This window comes from Labeo rohita, chromosome 14, assembly GCF_022985175.1.
Source record: "Labeo rohita strain BAU-BD-2019 chromosome 14, IGBB_LRoh.1.0, whole genome shotgun sequence".
In the NCBI taxonomy this organism is placed as follows: domain Eukaryota; kingdom Metazoa; phylum Chordata; class Actinopteri; order Cypriniformes; family Cyprinidae; genus Labeo; species Labeo rohita.
The window spans coordinates 13,871,564-13,895,278 of NC_066882.1; the positions used below are offsets into that span (position 1 = coordinate 13,871,564).

At 37.7% G+C, this 23,715-nt stretch overlaps 1 protein-coding gene across 1 annotated transcript in view; it reads left to right on the top strand.

Moving 5' to 3' along the window:
• The first annotated feature begins 1,812 nt into the window (after positions 1-1,812).
• Positions 1,813-23,715, top strand: part of tnmd (tenomodulin) — a 45,815-nt gene continuing 23,912 nt past the window's right edge. The window contains exons 1-2 of the mRNA XM_051127016.1: positions 1,813-1,952; positions 6,301-6,441. Coding sequence (XP_050982973.1) covers positions 1,905-1,952; positions 6,301-6,441 — 189 coding nt within the window. The 5' untranslated portion in view covers positions 1,813-1,904. The remainder of the gene's footprint in view (positions 1,953-6,300; positions 6,442-23,715) is intronic.

Here is a 23,715-nt window from a genome sequence, read left to right on the forward strand (position 1 = left end):
AAATGATTTTTTGAAGTTGAGGGAGTTTTTCAACATACCCTAACTGTCTTGAACCAGAATACACAGAGTTCAGCCAGAGCAAGACAAGACGAGTGTTTGAGATTTAAATTGTATTTTTTTAATGAAAATAACCAATCGTTTCGCCAAATAAGAACCTTCTTCCTCGGCTGGGATCATCTACAACCACATTTGGGATCGTTTGAAGCCGCATTTGAACTGCATTTTGGAAGTTCAAACTCTGGGCACCATACCACTCCATTATATGGAGAAAAATCTTTAAATATTTTCCTCAAAAAACATAATTTCTTTACGACTGAAGAAAGAAAGGCATGAACATCTTGGATGACAAGGGGGTGAGTACATTATCTGTAAATTTTTTCTGGAAGTGGACTTCTCCTTTAAGTTAGCATTCTTTACTACTTTCATGAGAAGCATAACAGTGCCTGGCATCGACAAGCAAGCGTTTGCAGATGGCAAGTAACTGACGGTTTCTCAGAAACAGTGTGGTCTGTGTTCCCATTAATTAACATTAACACAAGCTTACGGTTCACATAACAGTGCATGAAACAACAGTGGAAATAGTGATGATAAGCTTGATAAATCTGAAAAATATCATTAATGTGTATAAGGTGAAAACCTTGGTGAAAAGAAAGTGTTAAGTTAACAGTTATGTCTTATCTGTCTGACTGCAAATGAGAAATTCAAGTTAATCACCCTACTGTATCTCCTATTTGATCTTCTGTACTGGCTGAGTGTTTCACATTGTTTTCTTTGGCCTCTCAATGTCATTCCAGTTCTCCGAAGTGTTGTTTACGTTTTCTTTTTATGGCTCAGAAAGCCTTCCTCTGCTGTCCTGAGCGCCGCTGGGTTGGAATGGCTCTCAATGGGAGCCCAGCTCTTCTGTTGAAACAGATTTACAGATGAGTTATGCGAAATGAAAATGCCAGTGCGAATGTAAAGATTTAGTCAAGCTGGTTGCAAAAAGCTGGCAGACAAATATTAGCCTAAACACTAGTCTCCCACCATTTCATTGACTGATCGCCATACAGAGTCCTTCTTGTAAGTTCCAGTGAGCTTTCACATTCATCTTTGTGAGATGGCCTTGTAAAATATTCAAGTAAAAGTACTCATCATGTCTGATTTTTCAAGTCAGGGTCAAATTTCTCCAAATGGCTTGGGTCAAACTTGAAATAATATAAGGTATGCAAGCACCTCAAATCTCAGCTCACATCTTGAGGTCAGCTGCTTTTGCTCTAAGAGAAGTGTTATAACAGAAGCTATAGGTTATAAATATAACAGCTTTTATCCATTATCCACAGTGGAGACCTCAGAGACACAGCTCAAAAGAACCACTATCATATTGAGCAAAATTTTTCACACTGATTTTGTTAGTCAACATTCATAACATGAGAAACTTAATGCTTTTGATACTTGTGCTTGCATTTGATGAATACGCTGTTGTGCAATTAATTATTAAAGATGGTTTGCTTGCAAAGTCCAAAGTTGCTTGCTATGTTGCAAAGAAAAGCAGCCGAGTTCTGTTTTTGTAAACCTGAAACCCACATTTCCAGATTCTTACTAATAATGACCAAGTATGTATAGCAGAATTAATAAGCAGAATTAGATTGTGAATGATTGAATGTTGAAATAACTTTAAAATAATCTGAGCGACTAATAATGCTCACCTCAGCGAAATCTCCATTCACAGATGAATGTCAGGACATCTGCTTTGTGTACAAAAAAAAAGAACCACAGTAGTTACAGTCATTCCATCCCATCTGAAGGAGGAACCCTCCCTCTTGATCAGGTTCCCAAATTACCAGTGGAAAGAAAGTTCCCAGTGAGAGGAACATCTGGGTGAAAGAAGGTTTCAAGAGTAGATTATCTTCGCTCCAGCTGCAGTTATGGAGAGTAACCCTTACTTCAGCAGTCAACAAGTGCTTTGCAAAGATGTGAGTATTACTAGCTTTTTATATGATACAAAATTATAAAGAAGGGGGGGGAAAAGTCTCAAAATTTAAATATGCAATGCTTCATGAGAAAATCAGTATTCAGTTGGAATAATGATTCTCTCTGTAATGTATAAATATAAAACAACTAAATCATATATATATATATATATATATATATTTAAATGCTAAAAAGCTTCAGTAAAGAGGGTTTGATATGTGGAAGATCTCAATCTTAGATTGATTTTTAATTTGTGTTAAATTGCTCTTTTCAAAGGTTGTGATATGTGAATGTCAGGTGGGGTAAAATGTTAATTATTTCTGACTGCAAGGCATTTTGAGTGTTTAGTTTTCTGAGTTGCTTTCTTGCACTCTATGCCTTTTCTCCAGCTGAGCGCCGCTCTGCACGGCTGTACGGCTAGACGTTTACTACTGTGCAAATTATTCCACATGATTTACAATTAAGTAATCAAGATCATCTTCTCAGCATTGTATACAATCATATGCCTGCTCTGCTGAAAATCAAGTGGGTGGATTTCTTTTCAAAAATAATGTAACAACAGAGAATTATTAATATACCCTTTCAGTCTAGCATAGAGCTGGTGATGATAAATATAGATTTGAGCAATTGTACAACACTGTGCAATTTCTTTTAAGAAGAAAGATCTCCATGGCCATCAATGATATGAAATAACAGACATTACAGGGGGATTCTTCCCGTTTTATCCGTTCAGATGAAAATGGTCTTCTTAGGACGACTGTCGACTGCGTCTGTTTTTCTTCCTTTTCTCTTATTCCCTCTCTCGCTCCACCTTTCTTTCAACTTCTTTCCTTTTCCTCTCTCATCTCTCCTTTCTCGCACCCTCCCTCCAGCTCTGTCTCTTTCTCCTCTTCGCCCTTCGTCACTCTCTCTCATCAGCAGGGGGCCCTCGGCTCCCTTCATCACTGTAGACTCAGACTCAATCCCGCTACAGCAGAATTGCCTCACTGATTCTTAACCTTAAACCGGTTTAATACTGTTTTGCTGGCAGCCGTCGGTATATTTTCAGAGCCATTTGTATTCCGAGCAGATGGAACGTTGTCCTCCAGTCAAGTTTCCACTGCTTATGCAACCTCTGGATTTCAGCTCCGTCTCTATTCGCATTTTTGCTTCATGCAAGGGGAAATTCTTCTTTAGAGGAATTTCAGGCTTCTCTAATTGTTTGTCCTCCTGTTTCCCGTCATGCGTAGCGAGAGGGTTTATGCCTTGATGTTTTTAACAGGGCGCACATGACAAACTCGATGTGAAACTGTCTTATTCAGTGCATTTATATGCGTGCATACTTTTCAAGAATATCTATCTGGTAAATCCTCAATGACATGATCTGATATCGGTCTTAAACTGTGAGATAAAGTACAATCGCAGGAGCCACCACCAAGGGCAATATTAGGGGTGGGCTTCTGGGACTTAAGCCCCGGATGTTTTTTATCACCTTGTCACAATTTCTGTCACAAATAAAATTATTCAGAGCTGCAGGCTGCTCTATAAATCAGACGTTGTCTCGCAAGCCGCATTTTGACTATTTTGCATAAAGTCTGCCACATTTTGTTATTTATTCTGTCACAAAGTGAAAGAAATGATGCTGGCGCTTTCCATTCTACAGACCGCACCAAAATAATCAGAAAAAACAGTGTTGGCTTTGGTCCAGCCAGATATCTTGGCAAAGTAGAAAATATTTCAGAGACTGAAGGATATACAGTGCTTAAGGATATTTTGGCAAATTTGGCTGGACATGTGCAGTTTTGGGAAAAATTTTTTTATTTCAAAGTGCTAATAATAACAGCCTGCTTACTTGCCAACTCAAAAATGCTACCTCAATCCATAAAAAGCCAAAAGGAAGGAAACCTTTTTTAACTCACATTTTAAAGGAGACCTATTATGCCTCTTTTTACAATATGTAATACAAGTCTTAGGTGTCCCCAAAATGTGTCTGTGAAGTTCCAGCTAAAAATACCCCACAGATCATTTATTATATCAATCTGAAAATGAATTTTGAGAGGCAGCTAAAACACACTGTTTTCATGCATGTCTCTTTAAATGCAAATGAGCTGATGCTCCCCTCCCCCTTTTCTAGAGTAGAGCTGTGCCTTTACAGCTTGTACCTCAGATACCAAAAAACATCTGTTTAGTTTTCATTATCATGTCTATTGTCCTGAAATCATGCGTTTTAAACCATATTAGTATAAAAGTCTGATATACGTTTTTTGAGCGCACACATCTGAAGCATGCGCACAGAAAGTGGCTGTTACATGGCTAAACTAAGTTCTCTTTCATGTCTTATTGCGCTTAAACTGTCAAATACACACAAGTTTATGTTAAAAACATGAGTTACAAAAACAGTCGGTTATATCTGTGAAGGTAAACAGATGGGAAAGAAATCCCATGTTTATATTAGTTCTGTGTGGCAGCAGCGTAATATAGTAAATCAATTAATAAATCCACTGCTCCCTTGTCTCATCTGAGGCTGCAACTCTAAATAGTGTTCTGTGCTCATCAGTGCAGCCAATGACAAAACACTAAGCATGCTTTGCTTAAACTTTTGCCATGGCATTAGAACTGGTACACTGTTGTCGCTTGCAAAACCAGAATGGCACCACCTTGGGTGGAAACGTGCAGATTAAGGAGCGGTAATATTACAATAAGATCCCCTGTCTACGTCATGGGGGACCGAAATTTAACTTGCTAGTTTTTTTTACCATGCTGGCAGATAAAGGTTTGCCAAAACAAAGTTAGTGGGTTGTCTTTTGTCACGTTTTCTGGGTTCGTAGATGCACTGGGGATCCAATTATAGCACTTCAACACGGAAAAAGTCAGATTTTCATGATATGTCATTTTTAACTCATATTTTAAAATACAATACATACAGTGTTAAATACCTTTTAGTTTTTCGTTAGAGATTTATTTAATTTAAATGACACCTCACACCAACATTTCAACATTACTATTATAATAAAGTGCATTATTCAGTATTTCTTCAAAGCATGAAACCATAAGCATTCATAGAGGTCTGGGCTGTAAGCTCTAAATAACCACTGCCCCCCAGTCACCACTGCTATTTCTGTTCTTTAAGCTTCTGTTTCAGCAAGAGACGTTGGCTAATTGAAGCTTGTTCCTCCATATTTCATAATTCTGATTGGCCATGTCCTGAGAGATAGCAGAGCACACCACTGTGAATAGTAAGCTTTTACACTCTCCCTCCTGGAACCCAGCCGGAACAAAAGCCTCTCTTTATTAATTTGCGGCCATAAGCTCCGGGAATTTAATCGAACAGACGAACTTTTAATTTGGGACAATTTTAATAAATGTGACCTTTTGTTCTGATCTCGGAAGAATTCAAATTGCCTATGTGATTATTTCTTTCTTCGTTGAGTATTGTGGTGCATACAATATGTTCAGTGTGTGAAACCTTTACATGAAATCACACCATATGTACAGTTTAAGTAAAAGTTTACACACAGAATCTGCAAAATGTTAATTATTTGACCAAAATAAGAGGGATCATACAAAATGCATGTTATTATTATTATTTTTTAGTACTGACCTGTATGATTTTGAGATCTATCTTTTCACACTGAGGACAACTGAGGGACTCATATGCAACTATTACAGAAAGTTGAAATGCTCACTTATGCTTCAGAAGGAAAAACTATGCATTAAGAGCCAGGGGAGTGAAAACTTTTTAAATTTGAAGATCAGGGTAAATTTAACTTATTTTGTCTTCTGGGAAACATGTAAGTATCTTCTGCAGCTTCTGAGGGGCAGTACTAAATGAAAAAAAAAAAAAAAATATATATATATATATATATATATATATATATATATAGGAATAGTACACATCATTATGTTCAAAAGTTTACACCCTTGGCTCTTAATGCATTGTGTTTCCTTCTGAAAGTATGATGTTTAGATCCATCTTTTTAGACAGTCATAGTTGGAAAGGGTTCACATACACAAAAATGCTGAAAAACCAAAGAATTTGTAGGACCTGAAGACAAACAAGCTACTCATGAACTAACTATCATTAAACAAACTAAAAAGCACAGCTGTGAATCATTCAGGTAACAGCACAGTATTAAGAATGTAAACTTTTAAATGTGGTCATTTTAATAAATTCAACTATTATTTTCTCTTGTGAACTATATGTAATAGTCCTTTATGCGAAATATCTTATTCATTTCAGTACTAAATAAAAAATAACATGCATTTTGTATGATCCCTCTTATTTTGGTAAAATAATTAACATTTCACAGATTTTGCAAGGTAAACTTCAACTGTATATTCAAATGCACGATAATGTGACTTTGTTTATAGGTTGAGATGGGGAAAGAGAAGGAAAGAAAGGCCAGGTATCGTGCCTACCAGTGTGCCGCCATCATTCTGAGTGTGGTATTCCTGGTATTGGCCCTATGTATCTTCAGCTTGAGATATATATGGAGCCCAAGCCCTGGGAAGGTAAGAGAAATCCAAATCTATTGTGGAGACCAAGAGATATTATTGAGCATGGTGCCTGGTTGTGGATTAATTAGGAAATGATTAGAATAACAATCGTGGAATGGAAATGAAAGGCACAGAAACATCTGCACACACTGTTTAGTATTCTTGGAACTGACTGAATCCAATCTTGATTTCCTTGGCATAAACAATAACATCACAGTGAGTTGGAGAAAACAGCAGAATGAATAGATAAATATATAGTGCGTTTTTCATAATAAGATTGCTACAATAACCAGAACTGCAAAACATAGATATTATTCATTATAGTTCCTCAATTCTTGTTTATACCCAATAATGGATGGAGTGTAAGTAATTGTCAATACCGAGGTGTCAACAGACATGCAAACCTTATGCTTCGCTATACCGTGTCATGCATAAATTCTTCCTGAGGATGTAACTCGTTTAACAACCAATTCTTTTAACGCGTTTGCTGAAGCTCCGCTCTAATTTCCGCATCAGATATTTCACGCTCCTGCTTGAGGAGTCATCACTTTGAGCTGCAGAAGCAGTGAAGATTCTCACAGGGCATGTAATGGGCTTAATGACACTGGAAGTCTGGGCTGTGGAGATCGAGAGCGAGGGCTCACAGTCTCGAACTGCTGCAGTCGGCTAACTTAAGGCCTGTGTAGTTGCTGATATCCAGCAACGACCAGTATAATGGTGCTTTAAAACACAATGATAGGCCCAACTGTTAGGGGGTCTCTTCTCAACAGCAGTCAGGGGGAAATATTAGGCAAGCAATGTGTGTAAAACACACACACACACACAGTACGCCTCAAGTGCTGACATCAACAATGAAACCTGAATGTGCAACTATTGCAGCTCGGGGCATCACAATTCTGTAGCTTAGATATGAATATTTCAAACCAACACTGCATATTTCATAAGCCCCGCCTCCCCTTATTTAGACTTGATGAAATATGAAATGTTTCCCGCTTTTCTTATTTTGCTAGGTAAGGCATCATCAATTATTCCCATGCTCTTAAAAGGTACAGCTCCTGACAAACTAATTAGAAGTCAATACATCAATAGAGCAGGAGATTGTCTTTGCCAATCCCTCCATGTGGCAGCAGGGAGAGGCAAAGCGGTCTCCTGTGTCTAGCTTTGCATAAACTGCTGTGGAAAGGTAATTTGCTCACCATATTGTATTTCAATATGACATAGTAACCGCTTGGGAACTTCTTTTAATTACTTACAAACATATGTTGTTACAGAAGCTTAGGGAAGATAAAGAGTTAGCCATCATTCTCAACGCTACTATGTGTTTAAGATGGGCGTGTGTGCGTCTGACTGTGCGACTGCGTGTTGTCCAACGCCGCCATCATGTTTACCATGTCCTAATTATTGTTCTACTGGCTCCTGTGGGATTAGACGCCTGTCATATTGCCGAATTTAAAGCAAATGCCTTTAAAATGAGACGCGTAGTAGCGCTGCTGCCCTTTATCCCAAAACATCTGCTGCACTAAGCTGATGTCATCTATTTTTCTGACCTTTCTGAATGCCCGTTGTCTCTTAAGGAACCGTGGCTAACAGACGCACGTGCAGCACCCAAGCCGTGTTCTTTCAGGCTACCTTATCAGGCCCGAACCACCGGTGTCTGTCATATTGACCGCGGTGTCGGCGAACACCTCGAATAGATCACACGAGCAGCGACGGAGAGGTGCTGTGAAATTGCTTTCGCCCCACACGTCTGTCAGGCTCACGAGACGCCCCCCATTATTCAAGCTGAAATTACTTCGCTCACCTTGTTGCTATGTTGTGTTTGCAAGGCAGCCTCGCAAAATGTGCCCCCAACCGGCTCTTAAGGACTTCTGTGTCCTGATGTGTATCTTAATGAACACAGTTGCACCTGCTCTCCAGTAATAGTGGCAGGTGCCGGGCAAAGAACGGCCCCCCCGAGCAGGTTTGTTTACAGGCCGTGTCCAGCAACTGGGCTTTTTTTTGGGGCTGTCGTGTCGGCCTCCTTGCAGGAAAGATGGATAGACTCCAGGAAGGCGTGATGGCGGCGCTGTTTGCTTTCTGAAAGCGCTCATAAAATAGGCCAAATCTTTGTTTGCCCCTTCTCTCTACATGTCGAAAATCCTCAGGTCTTCAGATCTTGTGGGAAAATAATTACAGTAATGAAGCAGACCGGCCAATCCGAGCAGCTGCCTTTGGAAGCCCCTCCAGACGGGTGGTGCTTTCGGGTCTGCAATCTTCTTTTATTTCACTCATCAGACTCATTTATTCACTTATGAGCTTGTGTTTTTACCGGGCTGATGCAATAGTCTCTGACCTCCACCTGGCTGAAACAAACTGTTCCCTTGTAAAGCAGAGGCAGGGGAACATGACACATCCGCTCTAGCCAGTCAGGGGCTCTCAGGTGGATTGTGAACGACTGTAGAAGTGTTTTATATGTTTTCAGGCACTGCCCTGGATTCCTGTTAAGTATTATGAACAGAAAAATGAGAGCCTGTGCAGAGGTAATAAGTCTATTGCCATTTTTTGTTATATCAGAAACAATGACATCAGAGAAAGACAGAATTCATATTCAATTGATTTGAAATCTAATTAGCATAACTATTAATTCATAAACAAAAAGCCATTTAATGGATTCTGTTAACAGCTTCACTTCAAACAACAAACATGGTTGTGTGCCATTCACAACTAAATTGAGGATGCAGAATTGTAATTTAAAGAGTTACTCCACCCCAAAATGAAAATTTTGTCATTAAACACTTATCCCCATGTTGTTCCAAACCTGTAAAAGCTTAGTTTGTCTTCAGAACACAAATGAAGATATTTTTGATGCATTCTGACAGCTCTCTGACCTTCCCATAGACAGCAATGTAATTACCACCATCAACATCCAGAAATGTAGCAAGGAGATCGCTAAAATAATCCATGTGATATCAGGGGTTCAACCGTAATTTTACGAATGTAATTATTATCTAATTATTCAAAGCATTCAAGCATTCAAAATAGCACACGCTGTTCGTGTTCAGGGAATACTGGTGCTAGGGTGAGTGTGAAGGATTGTTGAATAAAGTCGTTATTTGTGTTTTTTTTTTTTTTTTTGCATACAGAAAGTATTCTCATAGATTCGTAAAATTACGGTTGAACCCCTGATGTCACATGGATTATTTTTGCGATCTCCTTGCTACGTTTCTAGATGTTGATCGTATTAATTACATTGCTGTCTATGGGAGGGTCAGAGAGCCATCAGAATGCATCAAAAATATCTTAATTTGTGTTCTGAAGACGAATGAAACTTTTACGGGTTTCGCATGGGGGTGATTAATGACAAAATCATTCGTTTAAAGTCCCCCTTTAAATTTGATTATAAGTAAGTATCACATTTCAAAGAAATACTAACTTTAACCTGAATAGCAATGTTAGTGGAAAAAGAACTGAATGCTGGTTTGGCGAAGCCTTTAGTTTGAAGGTTTAAAAGCCTGTTAGAGAGAGAATTAATTTCCTAGAAAGCATTGCTTGAATTACAGTACAGTAAATTACTCATACTAATACTCATGTTTTGAGGTGGTCCCCGTAACAACAACAAAAAATAAATAAATTGCATTCCAGGGGGTAAAATACACATTTTTTGGTGGGGTTCCCTTGGCAAAATAAGCATCCCAGTGGCTAAATATTACTTTATTGGGGGTCGCATCAACCCACGGACATGAAAAACAAGCAGCGGCAACAGTGTTAAAGTATCCCAATTCCAAGGGAAAACTGTGGACTTGGCAACACTGCCCTAAACCTACCCGTTAGTGATAACAAAAGCAAAAGTGATATAAAAACACATTTGCTGATGCAGCTGTGCTATTTTAACTTCCTTATGCAGATTTGAGCTGTTTTGTCGAAACAGTTTTACGAGGTTCGTACCGGAGCTCTTCGCCATACCACATGAGCTAACGAGCAAACCTACTGAGTAAGAAAACTCATCCATATGAAGCTAAATATGTGACAACAGCATTCAAGAGTATCAGTTTTCAAATTGTGCAGGATTGTTTTGAAGTCATAATATTCTGCAAGTAATTGTGTAACAATTAGGCTTTATTAATCAAAACTTTGTACCTGTAAATCATAATGTGTGTGAAAAGGAATTTCAAAAAGGAATAGTATTAATTTCAAATGGAAACTGCAGTGATTCGTACATATAGGTAAGTTTTTTCAGTTTTGCAGAAATGTATATAGAGTCATGTATTTTCAATAAGCCTAGGTTGGAACTATTTCAATAATGATTTGTGTTAATATTATTCGTTTTATCACATTTACTGCATATGAATCACTAGACATTTTCTCTTATTTATTATGATTCACACCTATTTCAGATGTGCCAAATTAGAAAAAAAGAATAAGAAAGGGGAAAAATAATTGCATGATGTCACTGGTCATTCGTTGCTCTGGCAACAGCCGGACTGAAATCTATACATAACCAGCCGCTCCACAGCAAAGTCATATTAGCCTCAGTAAATTTTGGGAAATCTCAAATAGTACATTAGACAAATACAGATTCACAATGTTCTTGGTCTGTGCAAGCAACACACATAAAATACTCCCCACTTCATTATGGACGTGCTGCCCATTTCCTTTACCATCCATTGCCTCTTCCTCTTTCCCATTAAGACGTCGTCCCCTGAAAATCAGAGAACAGAACAGAGTTCAGTTCTTTTTCTCTTGCGCAATTTAGATTCTGATTGAGCTTTCACATCCCGTTTCGATTCTACACAGGGTGCCAAGAACTAGTCCTGCCACACAGCTCTCTCACATAAGAGTAGATTTCATCAGATTATCTTTTTTGAAACCGTTCTTAACACCACCCAGATCCACAGAATGTGCCTCATTATTTCAAATGGATTAAGGGTTAAATCTGTCAACCAGATATGGAGTTAAATTCACAGTCATTGATATGTGAATAGTAGTCGAGGTGAACTTCCCATTTTGACATGAGATCAGTTTCTGAATTTTATCTATATAACAAGCTTAAAAATGGACTCAGTCACCCATCAATGTGATGACATTACTGGACTGAACCGGTTGTTGTTTTGTTGCTTCAATGTGGCACTTATCAAAAGTAGTTTCCCAGCATACCCCAGCAGATGTGCTTCTGTTAGTCAGTCAGAGTTAATAGCCCTTTGGGGGGATCCTGCTTGATTCAGTGATAAAATATTAAACACTAAGATGATTGACATCTCCTAGTGGGAGCTGAAAGATTTCCAATGAGAGAGGCAATGCATGCAAAGTATTGACCTGCATGCTAGTTGGGGGCTGGCATGTTGTTAAGCGTCATGTCTTTTAAATCATCAACAACAAAATTATAGCATAGGAAAATGTTCGTAATGTCGGCAAATAATGAGATTTTCATGACCTGCTGAAAGCATGACATTTGCATGGTACCGAGAAAATCATCAAGATGACAATAGGCCTAGTGTGTAAATAAAACATCACATAGCTAGCCTTTTCACTTGACATAGCAGCAATCTAACCAACAGACACCTTGAAATTGATCAGTGCATAATTTATCTCTTCAGCACATGTTGTATATGAGACAATCTGCCACAGTTTTTAAGTGAAACAGAAAACAAGAAGCGTCTGTCTGTCACATAACAATGAACTACTTACAGTTCTGTTTAATGTTTTAAGAAACTGGAATATGTTCAGGTTGTTTTGAAGACACAACCATACTGGAGTCTTTACAAGGATTTTGATGACAAGATGGAAAAAATAAAAGAAAATATGATGAAAAAAAACACAACACCACAACAAAAGAATAAGACTACAGTTGGGTTTCCATCCAAAGTTGCAAGTTTAACTATGCAACAAGTCTAAGACAACAAAATCGTCACTCCCTTATAAACTGGCACTATATTACTAAGAAAAGTAGGAGACAAGACTGAATATAACAGTTTTAATATATTATAAATTACTTGCGCCTCAGAGCAAGCAGACGAAACAAAATAAATACGGTATTTGCTTTCTGTGGTGGATTCCTGCTGTTTGGGACTGCAGTCGTGTAAGATTCTGGGAGCCAATTATACAGAAATACTTTGATGACAGACTTTGCTCGGGCATTTAAGAATGACCATAACATTTCAGATGCTGTGCAACAAGATCGGTTCATGGGTTAGTCAGGTTATACCGTCCCATAGTGCGCAGTCACATGACTGTTTTGATGCACATGGAGAAATTCAGTAAATGCGTTTCCAGTTCCCATTATTCGTATTAACCCTTTTTCACATTTCAAAAATGACCTCAAGCGAGCATAAAAACCTTTTTGCAAATTAAGGGATTTTTTTTATTTTTGAGATTGGCGTTTCCATTACTCGTTTCTGATGCAATACTTCAAAATGCGCATAAAACAGTATGATGGAAACATCAATATGAAAATATATTGACTAATTAAAAATATATTTTCATCACAAGGCAAAAACTATGAATAAAGTAAAAAACTGAAAGCATTAAGAGTCCAGACAGGTCTTTTTTATTTAACCACTAGGGTGATCTCAGAAAGGAAATAAAATCAAGCAATAGGTGTGGCGTCTCATCAAAGCCTTGAGGAGATAAATCGCTCCAGAAAACACAAATCACAGTGTCATGTCTGCATCCTAATAAGCTATATAAAGAAGTCAAAATGCACGAAAAGCTTAATTAGCGCATTATTGAATAATTAAACATGTCAATCTTTTATCTCACTCCTCACCACTGAGCTTTCAGTGGGAGGGAAATCAGATTGGTGGAACAGCAAAGATGAGGTACATTGAATAGCACCACTGACCTTGCAGATATTTTTCACAAGCTGTTGGAATGTGAAATGATTTTCATCAGCGATGTGGAGCTCATTCATCTACTAATGACACAGGCAAAGTCTGTAAGAAGAGTAAACACGAGGTGTTGATTTGCTCGTGCTCTACCTAGGTCTATAATTTTGCTCTCTGCTTATAGAGGCATTGACGGCAGACAGCGAAATCAAGTCAATTTACCTCTTGAAAGAAAGTCATTTAAAAAACCTTCAGACAGTGTCGCTATTTGCAGTAAACACAGATGTATTCCGCACGCCAAGGTTAGAACTGAATACGGCTCTCCAGAAAGCTTGGCTTAGAGTATTAGCTTATTTTCAATAAGCTTTGAAACTCTTCATCATTTAATAACTGGGCACATCATTTACAGATTTTAATGAGGCTAAATGATGAAACATTAAAAGAAAGCTGATTGCATTGGGAATGTGAAAAATAGCCGGATGCATGTATAATACATTACATGTGCTATGTGATAAAACGACATTCAGAGAGCTCTCTGCTTCTTTATCCACTTGAAACCCTCAGTAAGTGGAAGACTGTGTTTCAATTTACACACCAACGGTTAACACCTTTTTGCCGCTGTTAACTTCAAAGCCATCTCGGCATTGAGAACTTTTTTTGTTGACACAATCCTCCAAGCTCTGAACCTACTTGCTCTGCATGAGACCGGAAAAAACTAGCTGTCAAGAGAGGCGCGAGCCAATAGCAAGCGAGGGTACAAACACTTGATCATCAACGCTAAAGATACATGTTCTTAAACCTAATTCACTGTGATTTACTTCATGCAAAGCGTAATCAGTATATGAGAAAACAGGAATGAAAAGGAAGAATATTTATGGAAGCATTATACTTGTTAGGTTGTGTATTTAATCATGCTACATAGTAGTGCTACATAGACCATATTTTACTAAATACATGCAAATGCAATATTTTGGCGAAAATAGCAGATTCTTAATAGATTTATCAATTTCATCCCACTTTATATTAGGACAGGTTTGGTAGGTAGGTTTAAGGGTGGGTTAAGGTGTAAGGAGTGGGTAAACAGTGCAACTGTTCTGTTCTGTAATGTAATTACAGAAATTAGTTACAGATTAATTACATGCAGGTATTTTTAAAAATACAAGTACAATGTAAAAACATGCATGTACACAGTTGTATCAAATGTTTTATTTAAATTAGGGCTGTCAGTCGATTACATTTTTTTAATGAAGTAATTACATGATGTTTTGATCAATTAATATTGCAAAATAATTTTGACTCAAATACCCACAAAAGATTATTTAAAGCTATATTTGCAGATATATATTACAAGCAGACATTACAAATTGTAGCTTTAGAAAGAAATATTTTATTTAACTCAACATAAAATTTATTACACACAAACATTTAGGCTGCAACAGCCTAACATAAACTATGGGACATAAAAGAAGATATCTCAATATTTTTTTGTTCATTCAATGAAAGTCATTGATAACCAAAACAGCAACAGTCTTCAAAATACCTTCTTTTATGATCCACAAAAGAAGGGTTTGCAGCAACATGAGGGTGAGTAAATGATGACAGAATTAATATTTTTGGGTGAACTATCCCTTTAATGGTTTTATTATTATTACTATTATTATTTAATGAAATTATACTCTAAATAAGAAACGAAATCTGCCATCAGGCGGTGGTAAACATCTTTATGAGTCGTTCATTCATTCATTCGATTTGTTCAAACGGCTGATTCATTCAGGAATGAAGTAAATGGCTCTATATGAATGGGCCTTTGAATCATTGGTTCACATGATTCGTTCAAAACGTGGATTCATTCAGAAACTAGAGACGTGCAACAATTCTGCTAAAGTAATATGTACTCTGCAAAATTGAGCAAAAACATATATTGTGTTTACAATATAACACAATATCAACTTCTTGTTTACTGAACTGTTGTATCCCATTCAATCCCATTCAAGCTTGTGATATTTGGGACAAAAGCATATTGCTCTTGCTAACTGTGTGATATCATGTGATATACTGTATATAATTATGAGACAAAACACATACAGGGGCATTTTTTGCACCAATATCTTGAATTTTAAGGGTTAACTGCTTTATGGAGTTGTTGCCCTGCATCATATTTGTCAACAGTCAACTATATGAACTACAAGATGACGTACAGGTCTGGGGGCGGGGCCAGCGTGTTAACTGCGTTAAAAAAATATAATAATTACGTTGTTTTTTTCATAACTAATTATTTAACGTTTTAAATTGACAGCCCTAATTTAAATGTAAGTGCATACGCTGTAAAAAATAAAAGACACAATTTGTTGAGTCAATTTGTTGAAAATAATTTGTTACCCTGCTGCCTTCAAAATTTAAGTTCAGTCACCTAAAATAAGTTTAGTCAACTTGAAATGTTAAGTTGTACTAAGTAACAACTTAGATATTTGTGTTTGCTAAACTTAACAGATAGGTAAGTAACCCAGCTGCCTTAAAATTTTGAGTTGATTCAACTCAAATATCTAAGTTGTCACTTAGTATAATTTAACATTTCAAGTTAAATAAATTTTAACTAATAATAAATTTTTTTTTGAGTTGACTGAACTTAAAATTTTAAGGCAGCCAGGTTAAAGTTTAAGTTGACTCAACAAATTGTTTACAGTGTAGTAGTTAAGGCCACCTAATATAAAGTGGAACCGTTATACAAGAAAATGTAGAAAAGTTTCTCAGTTGACTACATTAGGAGCTTACAATAATAACTTGTAACTAATGCCTTGACATATTCTATTGCAGTCTTTATAGATTTTTATTCTGTCCACTACTAAGCCGTTCCTTCAGATCACAACTTTTGGCGCATTTACATTTAAAGCCTTAGTAGGAAAACTTGGCAAGCTTTGGTTCCAATCCTTTTTATGTAGATCTATGTCTTGAGCTAGGCTTTAGAGACCAAAATAAACTGCTGCCCCTCAGTTCACCCAAGGCAAAAGCACAGAGACCAGAATGTTGTTACTATGCGAGCGATACATGATGACTCCCATCACTGGGGCTTTGCAGCAGCAGTAATGCCTGAAAAACACTTTAAGAGCAGAGCGATTCCAAAGCTCTTTTTGGCCTCAACGCTTGCCTCAGGTCTCCCTGCTTGCCACGTTGCAGGATGAAGTGTCAGATAAGTAATATTCTGCTTTCAAGACAAGAGCTCCTATGAGATCTGCTATGAATGAAGCGAGGCTTACAAAACAAATGCTTTTAGGAGGGAAATTGTTGTATAAACACAATTTTCCATTGTCTAGGCCTAAAAATTTAAGCTTCTTCTGTTAGATTTATCCAAGATGTTGTGTGGGCTACACATAGCGGAGTTATTTTGCATTTGCTACGCACCTTTTCATGCAAATTAGTGGACTAAAATAGACGGTCTCTCAGAAAACCTGTAGTTTCTGGACCTTAATCAATGGTTTTAAATGAAAACAGCTTCTTAATAGTTCTCCTCAGCCAAGCTACATTTCTCTTCTCATTAGCAGCTAATGCTGTTAATCAAATTATCCTGTGCATCTGAAAGCTTGAAAACACAGAGCGTTTGCTCTCACGAGCAGTCTGAATGCCACTTAGCCACTGGAGTATTGAATGTCTTCAGTCAATTTAGTCATTTTTAGTGAGTCTGAGTAACAATCGGGGTCATCATGTCCTCTCCCACAGCAGGAGAGGTTACTTCCTTTGCGGCTACACGCCTCTGAACCCAGCTCTTAGATGGGCATTTAGCTCCATATTTTCTATGTGAAATCTGTTTTACATTCACAAAGAAGAATCAGAGTGTGCCAGCATTTTGAACAGCGTTTGATGAATATTTCATGCAGTATCCTGTACCCTATTATGACGGAAGATTGGCCTGCATTCTTACACTGCGAGGCCATTCAAAGGAACAATCAATTACAGGAATCATTGTGTGTTTTTCACTCCAATAGCAGTCACTCAAATCTCGCAAAGGAATAAGAGAAAGAAGAGGAGGGAGAGAAGAAAAAAAGTGTGAGACTCCCCAGTATTCTTGGGAAAGGTCCTTTTGTCACCTCTTGGAGGTTTTATTTATAAACTCCACATCAGTTGTTTCCACCCTTCAGCACAGAGATATCAATCATGGTTGTGAGAGCAGAAGCTTGGGAGTGTTGCATCACCCAATGTCCTGAAAATGTTCTTTCGTCCTGTTGAAAGGGCTTTCTTTATTTCCTATGGGACAACTGTTGGAAGCTTCAGAGCAAAAAAACGTTTTTTTTTTTCCTGCAAAGAATAACAGTGTCCCAAAACACATTCAAATATGCACGTTGATCTCTTTCAACTTATGTCATGCTTAAATATAACAAAAAACGTGCATGTTTTATGACTCTGATATCACTTTTTAAGCCAGCTAGGTGAGTTAGCCCTACCAGAAGGGTATTAAACGGCACATGCCTGTTGATTTTCAACAGATCATAAAAGCAAACAATGATTCAAAGCGCAGTGTCCCAGTCCCTGAGCCTGCCTTACAATTGCGTGCTGACTAGGGAGAAAACGCAATTGCTCCCAATGCTCCGCGGTTCCCCTCCCTCCTGAACATAGCTCTATTACCCGCACAGTAGCTCAGATCAAAGTGATTTATCGCCAGTGAGAGCTCAAGTTGTTTAAAATGGCTGGTGCGATTAGTCATGTATGCGTTGGCTCTGAAGAAAGGGACCGGGGTGCCCCAGCAAATTAAAAGCAGCTGCAGATGCGAGTCAACCACAGCAAGGTGGTCATACGTGGCAAACGACAGCGACTTGCAGGGGATCCGGGCGGGGAAAGTGGGTCATCGCACTCCCCTCACGGAGAGACCCTCGCCTGTGAAGGAATTCTCAGTGAACCTCTAGAGTATAAATATAGAGGAATGAGCTTGCAGCTCTCAAACAATTGAGCTACTAGAATTCCTTCTCTATAATTGCTTGCAATTATGCATTTAAAATTCCACAGAGAATCCGTTTCTTGCTATAAAGAGGTATTTTTTAGTCAATTGAACAATTTACAGTGAAGTATGGCGTGTGAGTAATTACATCTGTATTGTCTGCATCAGAGTGCACGCAGTTAGCGTTAAGAAATATGCTCTGCATTATTGCATCACTCTGCATCCACTAATGTGATTTGTACTGCGATGAGTGCCAGCCCACTCTCTATTGTTTATTATTTGTGGTGCACATTAAACGTAGCTAGTTATAGACAAGCAGTGATTCATACCCCTTCTGTTCTGCATCCAAAATGTCCGCAAGGGAGCTCACTTCTATTTTTAATAGTTAGCTGTGGCTTTCGGGTGAAGCAAAAGTTGATTTTAACTCTGCTGTTGACAGAGCTATAATAAGAACTGAAAGAGGCACAAAAGAGCCCTACAAAACAAGATGCTCTTGGCCTCGGTTCCTTATGTAAACGACTGTAATTAAACATCCCGTAATAACAAGCTTGTGTATTTACACGGCATGTGTTCTAAGATTTCATCTGAGGTATCTATTATTTTCATATGTGCCTTTGATGCTGGGCCTTTCATTTAACAGGACCTTTGTGGGTTAACGTAGCTGCTAGGCTACAAAGATATCAAGAGCTCTCAATTTAGACAGATGCAGACCAACTTCTGGAGGTCTTTCAAAAACTATAAACTATAACCTGACAGAAAGTGGATGGCGCAAAAGCCTAAACTCCTTGAGGAATAAATGTCACCATAACAGCATATTAGCTAGCGATCCATCGTTTTACCCGTTCCAAAACAGATGACTGTCGGGAAAGCGACCGCTTGTCTTCATCGGACATCTCCAGATGCTGTACTAAATGCATCTGGCAGCCCTGAAAGCATTCCCTTCGCATTTATCTTAACTGTAATGGTCATACAGCCTGACAAGCCTTGTCATCGGTGTCTGCTTCCATAATTCCTTTGTCTCAGAACAGCAAAAAAAATAATAAATAAATCTTTGCCTTTGTCCCCCCACCAAACACAAACATAGTGAGCGGTCTGCGGCTAATGCCTGATATCTGAGGCTTTTGAAGGCAGAAATAAATGGAACAGGAAAACCATTTGCATTTCATAGAGATGAACCTGTGATGGAAATGAACCCGCTGTTATCTGCACCATTCAGGGCAGATAAAATGGAGTCAGACCTGATCAGGGCGGTAATGAAGAGCCCATCAATAGGCGAATTGTTATCTTTAGCGCACGTTGAAATGAGAATATCATTTAATTCCTAGAATAATAACTACACAGTAGCTCACACAGTGGCTTTTGACATGCATTGAGCACATGTGAATGCCATCTGCACTGCTGTCTCCAACTGATCTGGAGAACTTATTTCCTGAGGGGATCTTCATCTTACAGCAATATACCCTGGAGTTTTTTTCTTTCTTTCGTTCTTTCTTCTTTAGGGTGTCTCATTTTTTAAAGAATCCAGCTTTCATTATAGCTCATACACTAGTGTCACTTCGTCTTTTCTATGAGATGAAAGCCAAGCTGTCGATCGAATGAAGGGTGTCTTTAATTTTCCTAATGGCAGAAGAAACCAAAGGAAAGTAGGGAAGTTGTAAAAGTGGCAGTGTTGCTGTGGGGGCTGTTGTGACAGTTGCAGCTGTGTTCGTTTGGAATCTCTAAGAAAAATGTACTTCTTTTTCACTCAAAATAAAGGGAAAAAAATGTGGAAAACAGAGATAGGCAAGTCAGAGGAGGAGGAAGAAAAAAAACTCTCATAACAACATTTCAGAAGGGAGCTCAACCCCGGGGAGGAATTTGCTGTGCTCATGTGACCACCCATGTGAATAGTAGTTGTTAAATCATCATTCGCGGGAGTGCAGGGAGCGTGTGGAGAGCAGGGTTGCCGAAGAGAAGCAGAGGGGAAGAGACGACCGCACACCCTGCAGGTGATTCACGTATTGCAACCGAACCAGTGCTAAATCTACAGCTGCACTCACACTTCCGGCGTCAAAGTACTATATTTCAGCAGCAACTGAAAGCCAGTTAGTGTTTATTTCTTTGGGTGGCATCTGTCAGCCCTCCAGTCTGATGGATTTTTTCACTCGCTTTGTACACCTTAAACAACAAGGAACCCATAAAGCACAGAAATAAAATAGCAATTCTGAGAAGAATATAGATATTCTCGAGGCGCACGCTGAAAAACAACTCAATTACCGGAGTTTATCGCACTCCATGGCGGTGCCGCTGACACTGCTTCGTCTCAGGTCTTCTTCTCAGCAGGGTAAGGACACAAGTGAAGTCATCGTCTCACTTCTGAATGACAGCCATCATGTTGCGCTCTGACGGGCGGTCATATCTCTAGGCCCTTAAGGACAACAAGGGGACACGCTGTCATGAGCATACTAGCCTCTCTCCTCCACTCACCTGTGACAGTGTCTGGACGACCTTTAACGTGCATCCTCAGGGGACCAGTAGGGCACGATGATGCAAACCACTCTCAGACTTCATTGGCTTCCTTGTCTGTTATTAATTCTCCTCAGGGTGGGTCTCTCCTGAGAGTCTCTGTATGCTGGGCCACCTAAGAGATCAGACATGCAGTAGATGAAAATAAGTAAACAAGAGAACTCTGAAAAGTCCTCCACGTGTTATCTATCATGAATACTTGAAGTATATTGAAGCCAGGTGGCTTCACCGGGAAGTAGATTATTGGTAATCTACTTGAATTCTCAGTGCGTAGATTGTCATAAGTCTTGAAAAGCTCCTGTGGTGGTCACATGACATACCTGCAAAAATGTAAACAAAAGACTGTGCCTCTCAAATGCCTCTTCTATAAAGTAATGAGTTTGGCAGGAATTGAGAACTCAAGGCCTAGGCTCTAGGGACGATTTTAACAATATATCATGAACAGACTTTGAACTCGCCAGTACATTCTTATGATCTCCCAGGGATACAATATTACATTTTCTCTGTCCTGTAATACAGCTATTTTTTGCTGTTTTGAGACCAACTAAGCGAATCAATATTGCAGGCAAAAAAAAAAAAAAAAGGAAATAGTGACATGAAGTACAAGTCAAGTTAAAACATATGTTAAAAATAGGGCTGTCAGTCAATTAAAAAAATTAATAAAGAGATTCTCAACTAGGTTGACACCTGATCATCATTTAAAAATAAGTTGTTTAGCATTAAAAAAAAAGACATGCTAATTTTATATGATTTTATTAGACATGCACCAATTGATCGGCCAGGGACCGGAATTAGCCGGTTTTCCACATGATCGCCCCAGCCGGTCAGTCTGCCGATTCCGAGCCGGTCCGTTTTGAGTGAGTATGTGAGAGAGACTTGTGCAGAAATCAAAACAAATAAACTCATAGAAAGTTAAAGATGCATACTGCAGTAAAAAAAAAAAAAAAAAAAAAAAAATTTTAATATTTGTAACATATTAGGTAAGCAACAGGTAAGCAACAGGTAAGCACAACTTTTCCCCGAATACCAACACGATTGTAATGTGACACTGATTTTATACAATAGTATAAACGATAATAAACGAAGTTCATTTTAAGTGACTTACATTTTAGACATTATTGACTGTTTTTGCTCAGTTTTGCTGACAACAACAGAACTGCTGCCTGTCTTCGAGCAACACAGCGGTGTTTTGTTACCAAATGAATCCACGTTTTTGAACGAATCGGTTGAATGAATGACTAAATGACTCACAGTCATTTGCCACCACCTACTGGTGGTTTGGTTTCATATTTAAAAGTATCATTGCATTTTTCCCAACATATCTTATTAATCTTATATAATTATTTAAAGGGCTGTCAAATAAAATAAATGTTTGAGTTTTATATTTAAGAAATATTTACAAGTATATGTATTTATTTTAATTTTTATGTAATTTATATTATATATAATATTTTGTACATAACATATTTTTCTTAAATATATACATTAATTTGTGTGTATTTATATATGCATAATAATTACACAGTACACACACATATATTAGGCAAACTCAAACATTTATTTTGTATGTGATTAATTGCGATTAATCATTTGACAGCCCTAATTTTTATTTTATAATTATTTATGCATTTGAAATTTTGCTGTGTAAATGCATTTATAGAGAATATATGTAATTTAGTCCAGATTGGAAGAAATGTAATGTTTAATACATTTTTATGATGTAAATATTTTTTTTGCATAAACAAAGGGTTTTCATTTGGACATGCTGTCAATTATAGTTCTGGAACTGGCAAAAATCGGTATGGGCAGGTCACACTTAAAAAAAAAAAAAAAAAAAAAAAAGGAAATCGGCCAAGAAAATAATCAGAAAACCACTTTATGTGGGAGGCCTTGAAGTAAAAGTTTGAGAATAACTGGCTTATATCAATATTTCTTCAGAAAGTCTCTAAAATGAAGATAATTCAAAGACATTAGATTGGGTCAAATAAAATTTTACATTATACATTTTAAAAAAATAAGTTATTTATTTTTCTCTTTCAGTAAACAGAAATCTGAATTAATGTACAGGTCAGGAAGCTTTTTTTGTATGCTTTTATTATGCAATTAAAATCACAATAAATGAACACCTTAAAATAACACCTTTAAAACTGTTATTTTTATTTGTTAATATTGTAATAATGTCCATTATTTGCAAAACGTTTAATATGTTGTGTGTAAATTCTGGCGTGAAGATGGTTAAATCAAATAATATTTAATCCTGCCAGGCAAGTAGCATGATCACCGTATTCTCTTAAAAATAAAGGTGCTTTAAAAGGTATTCACAGTGATGCCATAGAAGAACGATTTTTGGTTCCACAAAGAACCATTCAGTCAAAGGTTCTTTAAGGAACCATCTCTTTCTTACCTTTTTATAATCTGAGGAACTTTCTTTTGCCACAAAAATGTTAAAGGTTCTTTATGAAACCATTTAGACAAAAAAGGTTCTTCTATGGCATCGTGAAGCACCTTTATTTTTAAGAGTGTAGGCTTTTTGAGTGTCTGAAAATTGAAGAAGTAAACACTTTATCACACGAATCAATGCAATGCTTAAGGTATCTTCATGATGTAGCACTAATGAATACATTTCTCCATATTTTGCCTTGAACTCCAGTACTCTGCCATAATGCTGAGAGCTAATTTACTTTCATTATCATTATTGTAATATCTAGCCTTTTTGTCATCTATTCAGGTAACCTGAATAAGAAAGCACAGGGTAGACAAAATTAGTTAGGTTAAATATGCTAAAGGGGAAGGTCTGTCATAATGCAGGAGAGCAACAACAACCAAAAAAAGAACAGGGAATGGGGATTTAAAAAGCTGTGCGATTTTAATCAATAAGAACGCCTGCAGTAGCTTCAAGCTGAATTGACACTGACAAGGTCTTCACAGGACACCCAGTTCATTAACTCTTCATCATGTTCTTAAAGGGGTAGTTCCCCCAAAATGAAATCTGTCATTATTTACTCAACCTCATGTCGTTCCAAACCCGTATTGCTTTCTTCAGTGGAACACAAAAGG